At 40.2% G+C, this 20,992-nt stretch overlaps 1 protein-coding gene across 10 annotated transcripts in view; it reads left to right on the forward strand.

Moving 5' to 3' along the window:
- The window catches only part of dmd (dystrophin), a 163,669-nt gene that overhangs the window by 30,589 nt on the left and 112,088 nt on the right, over nt 1-20,992 (forward strand). For 9 of the 10 annotated variants that reach the window (XM_061836804.1, XM_061836826.1, XM_061836843.1 and 6 more), the window contains 8 exons: nt 1,394-1,495; nt 3,163-3,233; nt 3,506-3,624; nt 4,731-4,930; nt 16,682-16,810; nt 18,818-18,913; nt 18,994-19,092; nt 19,940-20,121. In XM_061836804.1, coding sequence (XP_061692788.1) covers nt 1,406-1,495; nt 3,163-3,233; nt 3,506-3,624; nt 4,731-4,930; nt 16,682-16,810; nt 18,818-18,913; nt 18,994-19,092; nt 19,940-20,121 — 986 coding nt within the window. In that variant the 5' untranslated portion in view covers nt 1,394-1,405. The remainder of the gene's footprint in view (nt 1-1,393; nt 1,496-3,162; nt 3,234-3,505; nt 3,625-4,730; nt 4,931-16,681; nt 16,811-18,817; nt 18,914-18,993; nt 19,093-19,939; nt 20,122-20,992) is intronic. The other variant, XM_061836834.1, reaches the window with a different exon arrangement.

A 20,992-nucleotide genomic window follows, 5' to 3' on the forward strand; every position in this document is an offset into this window, starting at 1 on the left:
TCCCGGGATGCACGTCATGGATGTGATAAGTCCCAAAATGGGAACAATAAGTTCCTACAATTAATCATAATTTAATACACATATGGTAATCACCTGCTATGTCACGGTACTTGCTTTACTTTGTGTTTAGGCCGATTACAAAAGCAAAATTTGAAAATCCATTATTCCTAGTAAAGTTTCTATTTATTCTTTTTTTTTTTTTAATTGTATTTTATTTCCACGGGGTACAACTCACAGCTGCCTTGGCAATGGATGGAGCAAATTCTCCAAATCCCTCGCCACCCTTCAGAATGGATGCAGAGTTCTGTTGGAGATGTTTAGTTGAAGGCCAGATTGGAAACGCAGCCAGACATTCCGGTTGCAGTTTCTCTTTGCTCTTGGGTCTGCCAGGTCTGTCTGGCATCCTGCCCGGCCATCTAATCCAGCTCCAGATTCAACATTGGTTAACTCATTCCAGCAGTGAGATATTAATTATTCAGTGGGGCCATATGAGAAACTGGAATGGGTGTTGTGCACCACCTCAAGTCTGTTCAAGTGGTCTAAACTGAATTGTTTTCGACATCCATTAATTGCCCGTAAGTGTGATTGTGTGTGCAAATGGTTGTTTCTATGTGCCCTGCGATTGTCTGGCAACCACTTCAGGTTGTACCCCATCTCCTGAAGATGGGTGGGATTTAACTTGACCCACGTGAGGATAAGCAGCTCAGAAAATGGATGGATGGAGGGATGCACATATATACAGTGGAACCTTGGAGTTTGAACTTGCTTTGTTCTTGTGAAGTGTTCAAAGTTGCATTTTTTTCTACCTCCAAAACATTTTTTTTTTCCATAGGAAATGGTCTAAATGAGTTTAATCCGTTCCCAACTTCCAAATAGTAAATTCCCATTTGAATTCCTATTTATGTAAAAACATGTACACCCTGTATTTAAACTAATAAAAAAATTATCCGTGTGCGTTTGGCATTACTCGGCTACACGTTCAACATGGGTTCAGCTTTGCTCAGGTGTTTGGACTCAGATAATTGTGTCGAAAACCAAGGTGTTTTTCATGCTGATTTTTTTTTGGGTCGAAGTCCAATTTGTATGACCCATGAGTCATTCAAACACCGAGGTTCCACTGTATATGCTGTATGTACACACTTTTTAACATTTAACAGTATACAACAGTACATTATCAATTTTAAGAAAACATTACAGGGAGGCCACACATGGATATGCCATTCAAAATAAAAGCACCAGGTGTATGTTTTACTTGAAATTCAGAATGATAAAACGCTATAAGCACTTGTATTCATCGTAGAACTTATAACCAGTACCCAATGAATGGGTTCATAAGTGTGTGAAATGAGTGTGCACAGAAAACCTATGCTATACAGTTATTGTGCATTTGCAGGTAAAGGATGTGATGAAGGAGGTGATGGCTGACCTACAGCAGACCAACAGTGAGAAGATTCTGTTGAGCTGGGTTCGTCAGAACACGAGCCAGTACCCACAGGTTGGTGTCATTCAATAATTTAGTAGCGCTGCTAAGGCAATATTCCTTAAGCCTGATTCTGTGTAAAAGGCAAAGGGAGATAAATGTAGACTTGTTTTCGAAGTATTTTGAATTTGAGGTTTTGCATTCAGTTCATTATTGTCAATCATTTTATTTTTGTTATGCTAATTTATTTTTCCAGCAACAGTATTGTCTATTTTTATCATTCAACATTTACACATGTCATGGGAAATTCACATTTCATGTTTGTGTGAGTGTAAGTACAAGTTTCTCAACAAAAAAACAAAAACTTTTGGTCGTGGTTGAAGTCATGTTTTAGAATATTACGTACAAATTTTGAGACTCCACTCACACTGCAGGTTAATACAGATTTTTTTTTTCCCCTGCCCATGGGTTACATTGCTTTTTTTTTTTTTTTATTCAAGCTCATGTGAATGGTACAATTCAGAATTCTTTTCAAAAGATATACAGCAAATTGGATATGGAGCAGAAGCTCCTGCAGTCTGGACACTCAAACATGCTCGAGGGGCTATATTGACTGCAGTAAACACATTGGGTCTCATCTTTTGTGTGCTTGCTCAATGTGATTGTGTGTTTTGAACACATAAAAACATTGCATTTAGCAAAAAATCTGAATTGAGCATCATGGTCAGTAGTGCATTGAGCACCCCTGCTTTATAAAATGTGAAAGTCTTTTTTCATTTTCTCCTTTCCCATGTATAATCCGGGAAAAATCTGAGCAGGGCTGTAGTGTCAGCACAGTTTAGTATTAGCGAACAGTGTTACCAGCATTAGCCTTGGATTATGAGTGGTCGCTTGTGTATGTGTGTCTTTGTGTTCATTAAAGGCTTCCTTGTGTCCTCTGTAGCCACAACTCCACCGAGTTTTATGGAATTCACAGTATTAGATGAGAGGGTTAGCATAAAAAAAACGGAATTTACTGTATTTGCCCGGTTATGTTTTTGCCTTGTGGGGTGTCTGGCAGTGCTGGTGTTTGCCGATGTTTTCATGCACCACAGCTTTCTTTGTTTTCGCTTATTTTTCACACTGTGAGCTCGGCTGACCTAGCAGTATGTGTTGCGCGGTGATGAGGCCTGGTACACTTACATGAGATGCATCTGCTACGAAAACACGCAAATTTCACCATGGCAAGAAATACAGTGTGCTGTATACATATATCTGTAATTCTATAATCCTCTATATGCAGAACATCACGTGACCAAACCCCGAAAATGGGATAGCTAAATTCCTGTGTATGCTACAATAATGAGCACGACTACAGTTGGATCACATCATAGTTTGAAACCAAATTTTCTTTATGGCTGGTGTCTTTAAGCCAAAGTTAAATACATGTACAGGATACCATTCAGTGAATTTACTTATTTATTTAAATATGATATATGTAAACAGTACTGAAACCTGAACATCACATATTGTATAATCTTTGGTGGCTCTGTAGTGACATCTTTTTAAAAAGATATTTAAAACCCAAACCTTTGCTTTGTCACATTCTCGTTAGCCATTCCCCGAAACCGGGAGGAAGTGCTTTAACCCAATTTATTTGCCAAATGTAGTAAAGTCGTTGCGCAGAGACCAGATTCTGCTGTCTGGCTTGGCAAACTTGAGGCGGGTTCTAACTTTTAATTGTGCACTGTCTGTGTCCTCAGGTGAATGTGGTCAATTTCTCCAGTAGCTGGAATGATGGTCTGGCGTTCAACGCCCTCATCCACAGCCACAGGTACTGTAGAACATCTGAGACCATGTGCTCGTGATCCTTTTTTTCTGCACTTAAATTTCAAGCACCTGCTTGAACATTAGCGACTTCCAAGGGGAATTGTTTTCATGTGTCGGACTCGGTAGCCCTACGCTGCATTTCCAGGTTTTTCCGTAACCAAACTTATCATCTTATTTACTTCAATTCCACATGCGCTACAGATTGCCTCATAAACACTGGAACAGATTTGTTGAATAAATCATCAATATTCATTGTATCCTCCCTTCCAACTCAAGACCGGAACTGTTTGATTGGAACTCTGTGGAGGCCAAGGAGTCAGCGATTGACAGACTGGAACATGCTTTTAGTAAGGCAGAACAACATCTTGGCATCGACAGACTGCTGGACCCAGAAGGTAACCAACAACTGTGCACACCCGTGCATGCATACACACCCACTGGTAATGTCTTTTTCCTCAAATATAAAGCCACAGTGACTTGATGCTCGTTATCTTCTCCAATGGATTTTATCCTAAACATTTGTATGCCTAACAAATGTAATTACCAGTTACTCAGACTCCCACTGAAAATAAATTATTCCTTACTCTTGCTTTAAAAAGGAGGCAAATCTGTTTCCTTAAGAAATATACATGGTTTCAAACCGCATTTACTTGAGCACAAGTGGCTCTCAATCACAATTGTATTAATTTCAGTTCACTTACAAGAGAATTTGGCAGCTCGTGGCGCAAACATCTGTCATTTCAACATTCCAGCCAAGAAGCTTAGTGGAAGATGAAAAAAGAGAGAAATAACAGAAGCAAAAGTAATGAAAATGAGGTTCACGCTTCAAAGTTTATCATTACACCAGAGAGTCCGCTTTGGTTTGATAATTTGCATTAAAACGCTTTTAAATAAAGAATCAGAAAAGCGCACTTCTGAAGATGGGCTGTAGTATGAGGCAACAAAGATGCTCTGGTAAACAACTGAAAAACTTTCATGAGGCAAATATAACTTTAAAAGGATCAAATGAGGGTTACATGGTTAGGCTTCCAGCACACCTGCAACCCTAGTGAGGATAAGCACTACAGAAGATGGATGGATGGATTGATGGATGGATGAGGGTTAGGAGCAATGCTTGCATAATAATTACATAAACAATTACTGTATGCCTCATTTTCTCTGCTTAATGAAAGAAATGCACATTTTAAAGCAAAGTTTTTTTTACAATGGAGTAATAACCACACACATTTTACACTTTACACTTTGGCTGGGATAGGCTCCAGCTCTCCGTGACTCGAAATTGGATCAGCAGTTATGGAAAATGGATGACAGAAGTTGATATAATAATAGCAAAGTATGAAATCTTTGTTTTTGTTTTTTTACATTATATAAGCACATTTGTTATGAAAACAATGGCTGACTTTGACGAATTGTAAAATGTGTCCTCATCCCAAACTGATTTGAATGAAAATTACATTGCATGTAAGATGACTCAAATGTTCCCTTACTTTTCATTTTTCAGATGTTGCGGTACCTCACCCCGACAAGAAGAGCGTCATCATGTACGTGACGTCGCTATTCCAGGTGCTTCCGCAGAGCGTTACCATGGAGGCCATTCAGGAGGTGGAGACGCTGCCACGGCCCGCCAGTGCCGCTAGCGCATCCCATGTCCTCACCGGGGAACACTACCAGATCCAAACCCAGCAACGCTTCTCCCAGCAGGTCTAGCATGCACACACACACACGCACGTTCGCCCCTTCTTACATTTGAGGCTGTCCCATAGATGCTCAATTGGGTTTATGTCGTGAGCCATGCTTGGCCAGTATATCACCGTTCATGTTTGTATTCCTGGTTACCTCAATGAACACAAACTTCTCAGTACCAGCAGCACTAATGGTGACACTCCAAGCCACCATACTTGACTGTCACCAAGACACTTGTTTTTTGTGTTCCTCACCGGGTTGTCGCCACACTAGCTTGGCATAATTTCAACCAAATACATTTAACTTGGTTTACTCAGACCACAAGACATGGTTGCACTGTCCTTTAGTGTGCTTGTCTTCAGAAAATGTGTGAAAGTGGCAACACTAAATTTAACACACATTCTTCCCAATCACACTTGAGATGTTGTGATTCTGAGTCATATGACACCGGCGATGGAAAATGACAAATTGGACCCAATGTAGACAGTTTCACACCAGCGTGTGCTCACTTTTGTTGCCAGCGCTTTAGACATTAAAGGCTCTGTGTTGCCGTATTCTGCAGCGACAGTAAATTTGATACCTTTATATAAGCTATTGACTGTAGACAGTAACTGTAATATCTCTGGCAAGGTCAAAGTGTGTAAACAATGGATAACAATACAAGCACTCTGGGCTTTTCATTGTATTTGGCTTATTATTTTCAGAATGAAACAAGATTGATTTTCTACTCAGAAAAATCAATTGGTCTTCTTTCCATTCATTTTGTATTGTTGCATGTTGTTTTTTGGGCGGGGGGGGGGGGGGGGTGCCAGTCAACAGTCTGTGTCCTGGTTATCCATTTGAGCACTGTTGTATGCATCTGGAGGTTTGGTTTAAAAAAAAATATATATATCACATATATGGAAGAGCTATTATCGGTCCCTTCATAAAGCTCCCACAAAAATTGCTCTATAAGGGAAAACAAATGGGACTGCAGTGGAAACGGGGCTAAGCTCATTTAAACGTACATAGTTCATATTAAAGTGTCCAAATGGGTTTTGGGCTTCCAACTAACTGTCTCCAGAAACGAAAGCTTTTTAATCATACTGTCAGTGTTTCGGGACAGCTCTTTTGTCAAACATCACTCTGTAGTACGTGCCATTATTGCGTCGGCCCGGCCTTTTTCTGCCAAGTAGATTATGCGATTGTTTGTCTCTCTTTTAGCAGGATTAGACAAACTCATTTGGGCCGAGTGAGAGGCAGTACATTTTCAAGGGGATCCGTACATTCCAATTTTACTCGCCATAAGCTCATCAGGACCCTTAAAATTTGGCGGCGATGCACCCTTAATGCAGATTGTCTCCTCCAGCCAAGATAGAAATCCAACTGTCAGCAGAATGACGAGTGTGCAGCTTGCAAAGACATCGAGCCTGATTTAGCCATGACGCTGATGAGAAAATTGATTGGGGGATTATAGGCGTGAGAGGAGCCCTCATGTTGAGCTTTAATTAAAGCCTCAATTTACAATAAAAATCTATCATTGCTGCTGCATCCTTCCTCCCCATCACAACTCCCTTGCTGGATTTCTCACATCTGAGGTCAACATTTTTACAGTGAATTTCGATTAAAAGAATTCATTTTCCCTTAAAGAGGGTACTCTCAAAAGTGCTGTTGAGACGTGTCTTATGATGGATAATAATCTCAGCGTCATACAGTAAATGTGATATCAACTCTCACACTCACCCAAAAATTACCGACGTACACTAAAAGGACATCTCACTCACATATAAAAATCTCTCAAGTCTGCCCAAAAAGATCTCTCACACACTCAAAAAAAAAAACCCTCAAATATACCCCCCAAAAAATCTCACCCAACAAAACACTCAAAGCACCCAAAAACTTTCAAATACATAAAAACAATTACACACAGCCACTGTTCCCTTTATTTTTTTACGTGTCTGAGCAAATACACTAAGGCCGTGAGCGCCCCCTATGACCACTGCGATCAACATCAGACGTATGCACTGTGGTCAATCAGTGTCATGCATTGAAGTTACATGGCTCATTAAAAGGTTCAGATTACGCCATTTACATTCCCATCAGAACATTTTTAAGAAAAATTTTGTGTTTTTGCAAACTTACACTGAAAATGTCCACAAACCAAAAAAATACATTACTAACCAAACCAAGCCATTTATTAGTTTAATTTTTTTTTTTAACCCACAATGATATCCCTGTCTGTTTTTCTTGGTGTAAAACTGAATTGTTGGTTGCAGAATATCTTTAGCAATGCATGTTGAAAGCTGAATGAACAGTTTTAAGGTTGTTATGTTTCCTCCTATATTTAATATACAGAATTATCTTTTTGGGCAATGTATCATCTGTGCTTTCATCCTCGATCAGGCTGTGCCAAAGTGGAATTCTAACATTACACACCATCTCATCCTGCACTTACTACTTTAGCTTCTGACCAGACCTTTTTACTCAAAACAGAGAAAAGCTCGTCCAGTTTGACCACTTTTTCCTCCATTATTCACATACTCCGACATTCATTAAAGCAACAGCATTTCTTTTTTTCTTTTTTTTAACCATTATTATCAAAAGTAAATGTTAGCACCATGTCTAACTTTTTGCTATACGGGCCGCGTTTGTAATTATTAGTGTACCCCTTTAAGAGGAGAGGTGGGCGGTGTCAGGTAAAGTAGGAAGTAGAGTGTGTGGCCAAGCAGCAGCTCATTGTGAGAGGCAGTGTGCTGCCGTGTTAAAAAAAAAAAAAAAGACGTCATGCTGTAGTTCACTGCACTGGATCTGTTTTCATCTGCGCTAAGTGTGTGCGGCAAGTGCGCAAATGCGCAGTTGCACAGCTTAGAGGGAAGATTGCACACATCCAACATATCCAACATCAGTGACCTCTGACCATATCCAAACTCATAAATCTGGTAGATATTATCATACAAACTGTGGAACAATTCCATAGTTTCACTTTTTTTTACATGTAATGATCAGATGTTGCAAGGGCATCTAGATAGTAAATCAACTGCAAATTGAAACAGAATCTCAGAATGGGGACACTGCCATGAGGGGGGGCCGAGATCAAATTTCCAACGGCAAATTAGATTCACTGCGTATGACCTTTACTGCTCAGGGATGCTGAGGTCAGTGTCCTGGTATCACACTGAATCACGGGAGGATTCAGAGCACTTCCTGGAAGTAATGGCTGGTAATATTAATATCACTTAGTTTAATGGCCGCATCAGCCCTCAGTGTAAGTTCTTGCAGATGATAAAAAAGTGTCAACTTTGAGCGCCTCTATGGTGAAATAAGATGTCAAGTGCAGACATGAAGAGTCAGCTCAGACTGTTACTCAATAAAACCACTGGCGAGGGAGGACGAACAAAAAAAAAAGTAGCCCAACAAGGGTTACTATTATCTGTCTTCCCCTCATATGTCATCATAAGAGCGAAACTGTCACTGGGATACGAGCAGAACCCAAACTTGAGCTGTTGGAGTATGACGATTGGTAGTCAGGTTATCATTTTGCAATACATCGGCGCCTTGAGTCACCTGACTCCTAAGTCAGTTTTCAAGATATGCCGGTCGTTGGGCCAATTTTTTTAAACTGACGCTGGATGGTGGCATTGAACTGACCTGAGCACGACTCCCTTCGCAACAAGCAGCAAGCTTTGATCGTGAAACATTCTTTGAAAATGATGCTTCCATCAGGTTGAAGTTTATTGTTAGATTTATTATTTTGTCATGCATTTGTTTATATCATCCTTGCCTGAGTCATTCTCTTTGCGAGCGGCTGTGTGACCCAGCGACACCTTGCGGAGTGATGCACCCCCTTGCTGATTTCAAAGCAGATACTCCTCAACACCATTGTAAGAAATATTACCTTAGTATTCATCTCTGTATTCGCATTCACTATTGTTATAAATGTTTATCTTATTATTTGTCTTTGTGTTGGTATTGCCATCTGTTCCTCCATTTATTTTGTAATCTTGTGACCCATTGTTTTGAGAAATTAATAAAAAGGGGGACACCGGTAAGGCTGACTCAGAACAGGTGTTGGAGTTGCAGCTGGTCAGCCAAAATCTGTGTCTCCCCGGGCTAAATTGAAGACCTCTCTTGTTCCTTAATTTGCATAATTCATCCTGCGGTTGGGTTTAAACCTAACTTTTTACTGTCAAAATACAAATATAGCAAACAAAAAAAAAAAATACACTTTATTCCAAACCTGTGATAGGCTGGCAACCTGTTCAGGGTGGACCCCGCTGATAGCTGGGATAGGCTCCAGCGCTCCCACGACCCTTGTGAGGACAAGCGGATTAGAAAATGGATGGATGGATGGATATTCAAAACACAATTTTGCCTTATCGCCATCTAGCTTAATTCTAACACATCATGGCTAATGCACTGAAGAAAATAAGTATTTGAACACCCTGCTATATTGCAAGTTCCTCCCACTTAGAAATCTTGGAGGGGTCTGAAATTTTCATCGTAGGTGCATATCCACGGTGAGAGAGATAATCTAAAAAGAAAAATCCCGAAATCACAATGTATGATTTTTTTTTCAACAATTTATTTATGTGATTCAACTGCAAATAGGTATTTGAACACTTGTCTATCAGCTACAATTCTGACCCTCGAAGACCAGTTAGTCCACCTTTAAAAGTCTACCTCCACTCCATAGTATTTCAGACCCCTCCCTGATTTCTCAGTGAGAGAACTTGCAAGATAGCAGGGTGTTCAAATACTTATTTTCTTCACTGCACAGCATGACAGAGTTAAAATTCTTTCAGCAACTGATGTTTGAACAAAAATGGTAGAGCACGCAATACTCGTAGGCATATATTCTTTATCCTCTGCATTGAAAGACGTATAATAGAGGTGCTTGCTGAGGAGCTGAGACTGTCCCCGTACATCCTTAAGTGGAACAGCACAATGTACATTGAACTGAAGCAAATAATGTGGGGAAAAACTGAAAAATTTAGAGAACCTTTTAGCTTTTTTACAAATGTTTCTTTTGAGAATTTGGAACCAATTTTTTTTCTTCCCATTCATTACAATTAGGACAAATGTTTTGGATATAGGAGTATTAGGATTCACGTGCATGGTCACAAAACAAATTAATCTCAAGGCACTACTGTAACTGCAATTTTTGTGGCAACTTCAATACTTGCTGCAAGTTAGAGTGTAGACAGTGTTGACAAGGTTAGAGAGGTGAGTCATAACTCCAGCGCTGCAAACAGAGGTGTAAAATATTCTTAAGGGATGTCTGAAGACCTAGCTGTTAAATATTGGTAGTATGTGAAGTAAAGCTATTTGGACTGGCATCCTCTCGTCAGTGCAGCATTTGTTGTTCAAAAGACACAAGGAAAGTCAAGAAGAACCACAACAGTCTATGAACTAATTTCATTTGTTCAGTGACTCCGTTTTCACCCTGAAACGTTCGCTAAACAAAGTAATGTTTCCCATTGAAATGAACAGAAATGCAATGAATGATTTCCAGCTGCAGAACATTATCTTGACCTTGTTTTGATCGTTAAGTGGTTAAAAATCAATCCAATGCAATACAGAAAAAAGACATTTATGATGATGAAACAATGTTTGCCAGCAAATCTCTGTGCAGTGTCTTCACCTTGCATGTTTATGTTCACTGTGGTTACTGCGAGCCCTGCATGTGGTAAAAGTTACTTTAATCATCTCTATATTATGGATAATTCACCTACCCACAAACTACAATATGTTAGGAATGTAACCCTCGATAAACAGGGTTCACTGACCTTTGCATGTCTTCAGCTGCTATTAGATTTCTTGTTTCAAGAAGAAAAAAAGATCACATATTATATCCGGTATATGGCTATCATTTACCGGGGCCAAAATGTTGGTCAATATCAGAACGGTGCAGGAAGTAGCTACCAAAGTAAAAGTAGTCATGACACTTAATATGGCTTAACTGAACCCAGGGGCACACCGAATAATGGTGACCCTAAGTGCTTTTGCTATAAATAAGACCATCTTTCCATCCCATTACCAAGCCGATTAAGCTTTTATTATTTATTTAATTTTGCGTTTCAACCAATTTAATACTTAAATCGTCGTGATGAAAAGCCTCATTTGTGTCACTTTCCACTTTGTCTCTACTCAGCAGACATTGACAGCAGTGTTACTGCAACTGACGAGAGTGTCCCGCTTTTCAGTTAATTCATTTTGGAGTCACCACAAAAAAGATTTAAACTTTTGATAAAAACTGTTTACTTCTTGTCTTCTCTTAATACCGCCACTTAATTTTCCTCAAAATATGCCTGCCACCAGGTTTGTTTCGCTACCCTCTTCCTGAGTCAATGGACCTTTCCGATGCCGATCTTAAGCTCCGCCTCCTTAGCCCTGTCCCACAAGCTTCCAAAATGGCAATTGAACAGAACATGTTTGAAGTCGATTCTCTGTCACGTATTCCAGATAACATTGGGGTATGTTTTTTGCCAAATACATCAGACTTGTTCAAGAGAGTTCTACAGAGAGATCTCACCTATTTCATTTATATTTTATTCTATTCAATTTATATCCACTCTTCTATTTTATTTACAATCGAACCCAGTGTCTCTGTCTTAAAAGTCTGATGTTATACAAATAGGCAAATAGACATTTCTCTTGCATGAAATCGCGCATTTACATATCACTAACCCGACTCTTCGGCATAAAACATGACACACTTCATTCAGGCGGTCAGTGATACGCTAACACAGTGAATGTTGTTCTCCTGCAATGTATAAAGCACTGATAATAATGAAATCAAACTCAGAGAAGCTACTTCTCACTGACTTACCTTCGAACATGCAGCCTTGTGTTTGTTGATATTGTCCACATTTAGTTGTACGTGCTCTCTTCCGCAGGCCTATGTCCATCGTAGACACTTCCTCAACTGTGTTTTAGGCTTTGGAAAATGAATCAAGTGGGCCCCTTGTAACCTAGCAGGATATCTCTCATCAGAATTGCACATCTGAGGACCATTTTCTTTGCAACATTAACTTTTCCAAGCTCACTACTGACAACCAGCATTGCTTATGGGACAATATGGCGAGAGGGGCGTGTCAGGCCAGGGGTTAAGACAATGCGGCTATCTGATTGGCTATTATAGTACGAGTGATTGACAGGTCCGAAAGGTCCATTCAGTGCATCTGCAGAAAGAAGATGGAATGGTCCATTGCATGAAAAGGGGAGGTGGGAGTACTCGATGATGATGATAAATCAACCATTTTTTACACGTTTTTAGAATTGAAAATTTAGACTAGAACAATCAAAATTACATCGAATTGAAGGACCTCATCAGTTTCTATGAGGCCTCTGCAAATCTCAGGGTCTCTAAGCATTTACCAGTGTTTGCTTAATGGTACGTCTGCCCCGGTCAGAATCGACACTTCAGTCATCCACACTGCTTCTGCCAATCATCACTAGCTATCATGACATTGAAACACCTGAAAACCTTGGATAAAAGAAGTATGGCCAGAATCTATACCTATTCATCTTAAAATGTGAGTCCGATTACCTCACAGTAACTTCTAGTTCATATTCTTCTTCTTACGCTTTCCTTCTCACTGCTGTGCTTTTAGAAAAAAAAAAAAAGTGTCACAAAAAGCCAAAGAAAAAGGCAACCATATCAAAGTTTCCAAGTTTATCCTTTGGTGCTGTCTGAAATTCCTTTAATTATGAATAGCAAATTGCCTACTGGCCACAGCTTTGTCATTAATCTTCAGTGTATCATTATAGCAGGAAGACATTGAGGAAATGTTGATATTATCATTCCGTGTCTCGAGTTTGTGATCAACTAGAACTTGGTTGCGCACTTTTGCCTCCAGTTTTCCACACAACAACAATAACTGAATGAAGGCTGACCAAACTAATTTGATGATTCATGATTGGCACATGCTGCAGTTTTGTATTATGGACAATATCATCCAGTACCGGGAATTATTTTCTGAGCCTCCTGCTCCGTTCAAAGTGAACAGACAGAAAAACGGGGAAAAAAACAAGTCAATATAATTGAAGGGACATTTTTGCGTTGCATGAGGGCTCAAATAAGTTTTGCTGTACACCACTTTGCATGAGATCGGGTGATTATAATAACCAGATTAGCTTCAAGCATTTGCTTAACTTCCCCATAATTGCCTCATATTGGAAAAAATATACAAAGCAGGGGGGCAATGGTATTGTTACACAAAAGTACGTAACAGAAATTTTAAATCAAATTCTTAGAGTAGACGAGTTTCAATCTCAGAGGCTGGACAATCATTGTTTGAATTGAACTATGTACGCTCCCAGGGATTTTGCTTTAAGGTACGTCTGAGATTTCGACAGCACAAGCAAAGAAAAACGTTAACGCAACATTAATAACGGAAACTAGGGTTGTATGTAATTGTTTCTCCTACATTCTGAGCTTTGGGGGATATAATTAGAAAAATTGAATGTGTGTTTGATTGGGGCAAACACAACACAAAGAAATGAGCCGGTCAAACAACAACGGTACAACATTTGTGACTTTCGTAAAATGAATTTGAGCCTTGCCAAAATGTATGCTACATTCAGTATGTATATTAGATTGTCAAACACAATAAGTTGCTTAATTTTTTGGCCTGTGATATCCTCTTTTGAGATGACAGGGGCCTCCAGATTGGTGTTTTACATAAAACAAACACATACATCGTACAATACTTACATTCATACCACCAATTGGAACGGAAACTGGGCATTAAGAAAACTCTACAAGACAGAGCTGATAATGTTGCAACCATTCCACAGATTAAATAAAAAGAGAAGAGCTACCTTAGGGAGGCCCTCAACATGCATGGTTACCTCAGCTGGTCTTTTGTGAAAACTATTTACTGTTGTTCCAGAAGGGACGCAAATCACATGTGTGACAACTAAAGTGGTGACAGATGCAATGACATTGACATTCTGTATATCTGAGAAACTCAAATGAGTTTGCAAGACATGACACAAGATTCCAGTCCACTATAGATCTGGTAATGCTTTGAAACAAAGGCTGCTAAAACCCAAATACCTCATATACAATGCCCAGAAAAGCACATCATGGACGGAGAAGACGTATGGTTTGAAAGAGGACCGAGACAGGCCATTTATGTTAAGGTTTAAAGATCACCTTGAAACAGAGGAACAATCAACCGTCACTTATCTCGACGACATACAATGGTGTCCTTTTGTCTCTGTAAAAAAAAAAAAAAAACCCAAAAAAAAACACTAATTACAAATAACAAAAACCACAGCCTCAGTTGGCTTTGAGGCAGCGCCACGACCTTTTTTGTGGGCAGAGGACTCTCGGAAAAGCAACTTATCAACTATGTATATACTGTATATATATTTTTTGTTTTGTTTGGAGCTTGTCTCTATCTTGGAAGATCCAGTACTGTGTGTAGTTGGTTTTAGCACCAACACCCAGGCTCGTGTTGCCCTCAGTTGCCAAGTGAGACAATGAATAGATAAATCCTGCTCAGATGGCAAGCGAAACATCTTCAAGACAACCAAAACAATCCAGTGACCATTGATTCACTGCCATGAGACTGAAATTACCTGGATGAATGAGAACATTACAGGCATGAATGTACAGACAGTGAAGAATATAAGTATTTGAACACCCTGCTATATTGCAAGATCTCCTACTTAGAAATCAAGGAGGGGTCTGAAATTTTCATCGTAGGTGCATGTCCATTGTGAGAGAAAAAAGAAAAATCCAGAAATCACAATGTATAATTTTTTTTTTTTTAACGATTTGTGTGAAACAGCTGCAAATAAGTATTTGAACACCTGTCTATCAGCTAGAATTCTGACGCTCAAATACCTGTTAGCCCGCCATTAAAAGTCCACCTCCACTCCATGTATTACCCTGAATCAGATGGACCTGTGTGAAGTCGTTGCCTAAATACACCTGTCCACCCGATACAATCAATAAGACTCAAACTTGTAACATGGCCAAGACCAAAGAGCTGTCCAAAGACACCAGAGACAAAATTGTACAGCTCCACATGGCTGGAAAGGGCTATGGAGAAATTGGCAAGCAGCTTGGTGAAAAAAAAAGTCCACTGTCTGAGCAATCATTAGAAAATGGAAGAAGCTAAACATGACGATCAATCTCAATCGAAGTGGAGCCCCATGCAAGATATCACCTTGTGGTGTCTCAATGAACCTTAGAAAGGTGAGGAATCAGCACAGGACTTCACCACAGGACTTGGTCAATGACCTTAAAAGAGCTGGGACCACTGTTTCCAAGGTGACTGTTGGTAATACATGAAGGCGTCATGGCACGGAAGGTCATAATTCCACTAACCGTGTTTGGAGGAAGACGAATGATGAGTTCCATCCCAAGAAGACCATCCCTAGTGTGAAGCATGGGGGTGGTAGCATCATGCTTTGGGGCTGTTTTTCTGCACATGGGACAGGACGAATGCACTGTATTAAGGAGAGGATGACCGCGGCCATGTATTGTGAGATTTTGGGGAACAACCTCTTTCCCTCAGTCAGAGCATTGTAGATGGGTCGTGGCTGGGTCTTTCAACATGACAATGGCCCGAAGCACACATCCAGGAAAACCAAGAAGTGGCTCCGTAAGAAGGATATCAAGATTCTGGCATGGCCTAGCCAGTCTCCAGACCTAAACCCAATAGAAAATCTTTGGAAGGAGCTGAAACTGTGTTTCTCAGTGACAGCCCAGAAACCTGTCTGATATAGAGAAGATCTGTGTGGAGGAGAGGGCCAAAATCCCTCCTGCAGTGTGTGCAAACCCGGTGAACAGCCAAACGTTTTACCTCTGTAATTGCAAGCAAAGGCAAACATTAACATTGGTTTTCTCAGGTGTTCAAATACTTATTTGCAGCTATATCACACAAATAAACTGTTAAAAAAAGTCATCCATTGTGATTTCTGGATTTTTCTTTTTAGATGATCTCTCTCACAGTGGACATGCACTTATGATGAAAATTTCCGACCCCTCCATGATTTCTAAGTGGGAGAACTTGCAATATAGCAGGGTGTTCAAATACTTATTTTCTTCACTGTAGCTTTGTGTGCTGAGCAGCAAGCCTCCTTTGTATTCTGCGTATTCACTACGCTTGAAGGACGGGGGTCTTTAGGAATTCTGGTGGAAGCTAATCGTGCTATTATAGTGACTATAAAGACATGCAGCAATGCTGATTTCAGCCTCCCACAGTTTTCTACAGCGTAAAAGATTCCCTCAAATGATATTTACAGTCCTCATTCTTCTGTCAAGTAAAGCAGTCCAGGATTTCCGTCGGTTCATCTTGCACTGAGTAGCAAGCTAACCAGGAACAACCGCTAATTAGCCGATCACTGGCAAGATTGGAGGCGCTTCTGGATGCTGGTGCACAAAGTTTATACCACGTAACTTTTTTTCGTCATCTTTCATTGGGCTGTTGCTGTTATGCAAAAACACCAAGATCTATTTATCAGATGCAGAATGAAATGGAATTCTAAAAAAAAAAAAAAAAAAAAAAAAAAAAAAAAACGCTTCCCTGTTTGTTTTTCTTTGCATTTTCCCTTAGGCGGTAATTAGCTTGACATTCCAATGGGAACAGCGCTCATGTCCTGTGATTCTTATTTATTTTTCTTTTTTTTTTCTGTTCTTTTCCCCGTCTTGTGTCTGTGTTGTTGTATTCCCCCTCCTCTCTAATGTGACTTTTTTGTCATTCATTCTTCCACTTCTTTGCCTTTGCCATCTTGTACGTACCCTTCCAACTGTGTCCTCTGTCTGGCTCTCAGATCACAGTGAGTGTGGCTCAGGGCCGAGTGCAGAGTCCCTCCTCTCAGCCTCGCTATAAAAGCTATGCCTACACCCAGGCGGCCTATGTCAAGTCTCCTGAGCAAAAGAGGAGACGCTTTACTGATCAGGTCCGTGTCTCACCATGCTAACTCCTCATACTGAATGTCCATGTGTCTGTGTATAAATATCTCCCATCAAATTCTAAAGTCAAAGCTGAGCGATTCACACCGTAATCAACTCAACTCAGTGGGTGTGTTACTTCCTTCCATCAATCCAAACTTGTATCCGTTTTTTTGTAAATTCAATCGATAGCTATTTATTTTTGGAATTCTTTTCTCAAAAGTCAAAGCTCCCAGGGGACAGCAAGCAGTGGCATTGTAATCATTTTAGAGCCGTGTCAAGAGAGTAAAGATTTGGTATGGGGGGTGGGGTGGGGAAGCGCAAATCTACCGTCAACTATCATTTTTCTTAATTAAGTTACACCCACCTGTTAGGAATAATGTTTGCAAAGGGGGTGGCGCTGAAAATTTTATCTCCAAAAAAAAAAGTTTGGGAACCTATGAGTTAAACTTTTAAGACAGCTTAAGCTGTATCAAGATCTAACTACTAGAATTTGAGTGATTTAAACAATCCAACATTTCCACATGATCACACATTTATATTACAATTATATTTAGTCTTGTTTGTTTTTTGCTTTTTTTACTGGAAAGCAGGTAACAACCAACTACTGTAACTACACAGCAAATTGGAATGACTTTAGAAATGTATTCATGTTCATGAGAGGGAAGTGAGACATTTTGGTGAAGGTATTTATTTGAAGATGGTTGCCATTAGCTATAAAAGTACTCCAAATACTGTTACTTACTAATATTTTCTAAAAAAAAATTCACAATTTCATGTGACTTTTCCAATTTCCACACCAATACGCGAGCCGCCAAGAACTGTATAGCAGTTGGAGCCTATTCACAAATTGTATTTCAGGGTAAAATTTCCACATGTATATATCATGCAGTGGACCCGTGCATAATTGCAGTTCGGCATCCATAAATATTCAAATTTTTTTTCAATTTTTCCTTTTTGTATTTTTTTTTTCAGGGGGATGAGGGGCAGCCAGTCCTCAAAACATTAAAAGACAGTTCATCCAAACCTTTTGCAAGATGTTTGGTGTTTTGTTTGTTTAGAATATGATTAAAAAGTAGCCGTGCTATTATTAAAGCATTTTTGTGCGAAAGGGTTGATATGAGGGCAGCACAGTGGACGACTGGTTAGCACGTCTTCCTTCTAGTGCTGAGGCCAGGACACCTCGTCCTTATGGCGTTAGCATATTTTCCCCGCGCCTATGAGAGTTTTCTCCAGGAACTCCCATTTTTTATCCAACATCCTGAAAACATCCATGCTGGGTTAATTGAAAACTCTAAATTGTCCATAGGTATGAATGTGAGACCAACTGGTTGTTTCTTAATATGTGCTCAGCAATTGGCTGGCCATCAGTCCAGGGTGTATCCCCCCACGCCTCCCGCCCACAAATACCTTGGATGGGCTACAAGCACGCCACTGACCCAAGTGAGGATAAGGGATAGAGAAAATGGATGGATTCATGTGAATGCTTGACTTAGAGGGGGAAATCCAGTAATCATTTCCTCTCCTGCGGGATTTATAAATGTGTTGATTTCCAAAGAAATCAACCGTCTCTAACAATTATGGTTGTTCATGGAGGCTGTTAATAGTGTATCAGTCAAAAATGTGTAAATAACGCACACCATTAAGCTTCTGAACATTGCTGAAGAGATGATGCCTATTTATAAGTAGCAAAAACAGTGATCTAATCCATTTGTGGCATTATCTTGTGGGATCTTTGGGACATTATAGAAACGCACCAAAAGCAGCACAACATTACCTAACAGATTTGAAGTCAAAGAACAAAGTGCGTCTCTCTTCCACGATGGGTGAGCGTGACGTATGAAACCCCACTGCTGTCCTCACTTTACACGACTTTCAGTATTTCTATTAGCATTCAGACGCTTTTCCCGAATTGAATAGAATTTGTAATTCATTTCTCTTTTCTGTGTCCCTCTTTGATCTGCCTCCCATAAATATCGCCACCGTCTCTGCCGCCGACCTGCTTTGCTCTCCAGTTTCTGAGTCCGAGCCAAGAGGAGCTGCAGCGAGGTCTTAGTCCTTTGCCTCCTGGCTCCACCACACTGGAGGCTTACCAAGCGGCCCTGGAGGAGGTATGCTACCTGACGGTGACTGGTGATGCTCTTAGTGGTGGTGATCTGTTTTCATGTCTTTCCCAACTATGAATGTCAAGGTTCTGACGTGGCTGCTGTCGGCTGAAGATGGACTCCAGTCCCAGCCCCCCATTTCCAACAATGTGGAGGAGGTCAAGGAGCAGTTTCACACACACGAGGTGATGATAATGACATGCTATGCTGTAAACAGACTGGAACTGATCGACTGGTTAGCACGTCTTCCTCGTGTGTCTGAAAGAAAAAAAAATTGTTTTTTTTTTTAATTCTGTTTTTGATTTTTTGTTTTTTCCCAGATGGATAATAGCATGCTATTTTTCTAGGCGGTGACTGGTTCAAATCCCATTTCTGCCTGTATAGCATGTTCTCGACATGCCTGTCTGGGTTTTCTATGGGTATTCTGGTTTCCTCCTACATCTCAAAAACGTGTAGTCATTTGATTGAAGACTCTAAATTGCCCTTAGTCTTGTCTGTGCAAATTTTTGTGTGCTCTGCTGGCTGGCGACCAGTTCAGGGTGTACCCCGCCTCTCGCCCGAAGACAGCTGGGATAGGCTACAGTACACCCTCGACCTACTTGAGGATAAAGCAGTACAGAAAATGGATGCTATTTTTCTTTTTTCTGTGGGGGTTGGGCTGGAACAGATTTTCCGCATTTCCATTCATGTTAATTGAGACATTTTACTTGAAATACAAGTGCTTTGAATTATGAGCGCGGTCACAAAATGAATTAAACTGGTAAGCCAGGGTATATTGTAGCATAATATCCATCCTCTCCAGAGTCAATGAACCCTGACTGCTCAGCTCTCTGACGATCATATACTGTATAAGTAAAGTGTTTCAAAATGAGACCGGGCTGGGTTAATGTGTTATGAGACCACTTGAAACAAATGAAGTCAGGTCATTCAGTGCGGAGTTGTAGGAGCGCCGCTATCAGTTAATTAGCTTTAACGAGCGGAACTTCTGTATCACGGTGAAGTCAGGTGTTTTGTTGCCTATTCTCCTCCCAGAGCTACATGATGGAGCTCACTGCGCACCAGGGCAGCGTTGGTCGCGTCCTACGGGCTGGCGCCGCCTTACTGGGTGAGGGGAACCTGAGAGAGGACGAGGACGCTGAAGTTAGGGAACAGATGAACCTGCTGAACTCTCGATGGGAGCACCTGAGGGTGGCCAGCATGGAGAGACAAAGCAGGTGCGCACATGCTCATACCACAAACTTTCTTATCCATTACGACGTTTGACAATAATCTGAGGCGACGTGGTTGTTGTGGTCCAAAAAGCCTGAATTTGCTGGAATAAATTAAGATGCTTTCAGAGTTTTTGTTTTGATTTGTTTTGCATTACACTATAGGAAGGAATAAAAATGATAACATACAGGGGACCAATGTTCCCTCTAATTTTTTACGTGTCTGAGCAAACACACTAAGGCCGTGAGCACCCCCTTTGACCACTGTGAGCAACAGCAGACCTATGCACTGTGGTCAATCAGTGTCATCCATTGAAGTTACATGGCTCATTAAAAGGTTCAGATTACGCCATTTACATTCCCATCAGAACGTTTTTAAGAACAATTTTGTGTTTTTGCTAACTTACACTGTAAATGTCAACAAACAAAAAAATACATTGCTTGTTGGCTAAAGCAAACTAACTATGAACTATAAATTTGAAAGGTCGCTTGCAACTTTGTTTCTTTTTTTTTTTTTTTTACACCCACAATGATATCCCGGTTAGTTTTTCTTGGTGTAAAACTGAATTATTGCTTGCAGAATATCTTTCACAATGCATGTTGAAAGGTGAATGATGCTCCCAAGCAGTTTTACGGTTAATGTTATGTTGCCTCCTATATTTAAAATACAGAATTAGCTTTTTGTGCACTGTATGATCTGTTCTTTCGTCCTTGATCAGCCTGTGCCAAGGTGGAATTTTAACATTACACACCATCTCATCCTGTTCTACTTTGGCTACAGACCAGACCTTTTTTACACAAAAAAGAGAAAATCTCATCCACTCTCACCACTTTTCTCAATTATTCAGATACTCTGGTGTTTGTACCCTTTAAAATG

The sequence above is a fragment of the Syngnathoides biaculeatus genome, chromosome 2 (assembly GCF_019802595.1).
Source record: "Syngnathoides biaculeatus isolate LvHL_M chromosome 2, ASM1980259v1, whole genome shotgun sequence".
NCBI classification, from domain to species: Eukaryota; Metazoa; Chordata; class Actinopteri; order Syngnathiformes; family Syngnathidae; genus Syngnathoides; species Syngnathoides biaculeatus.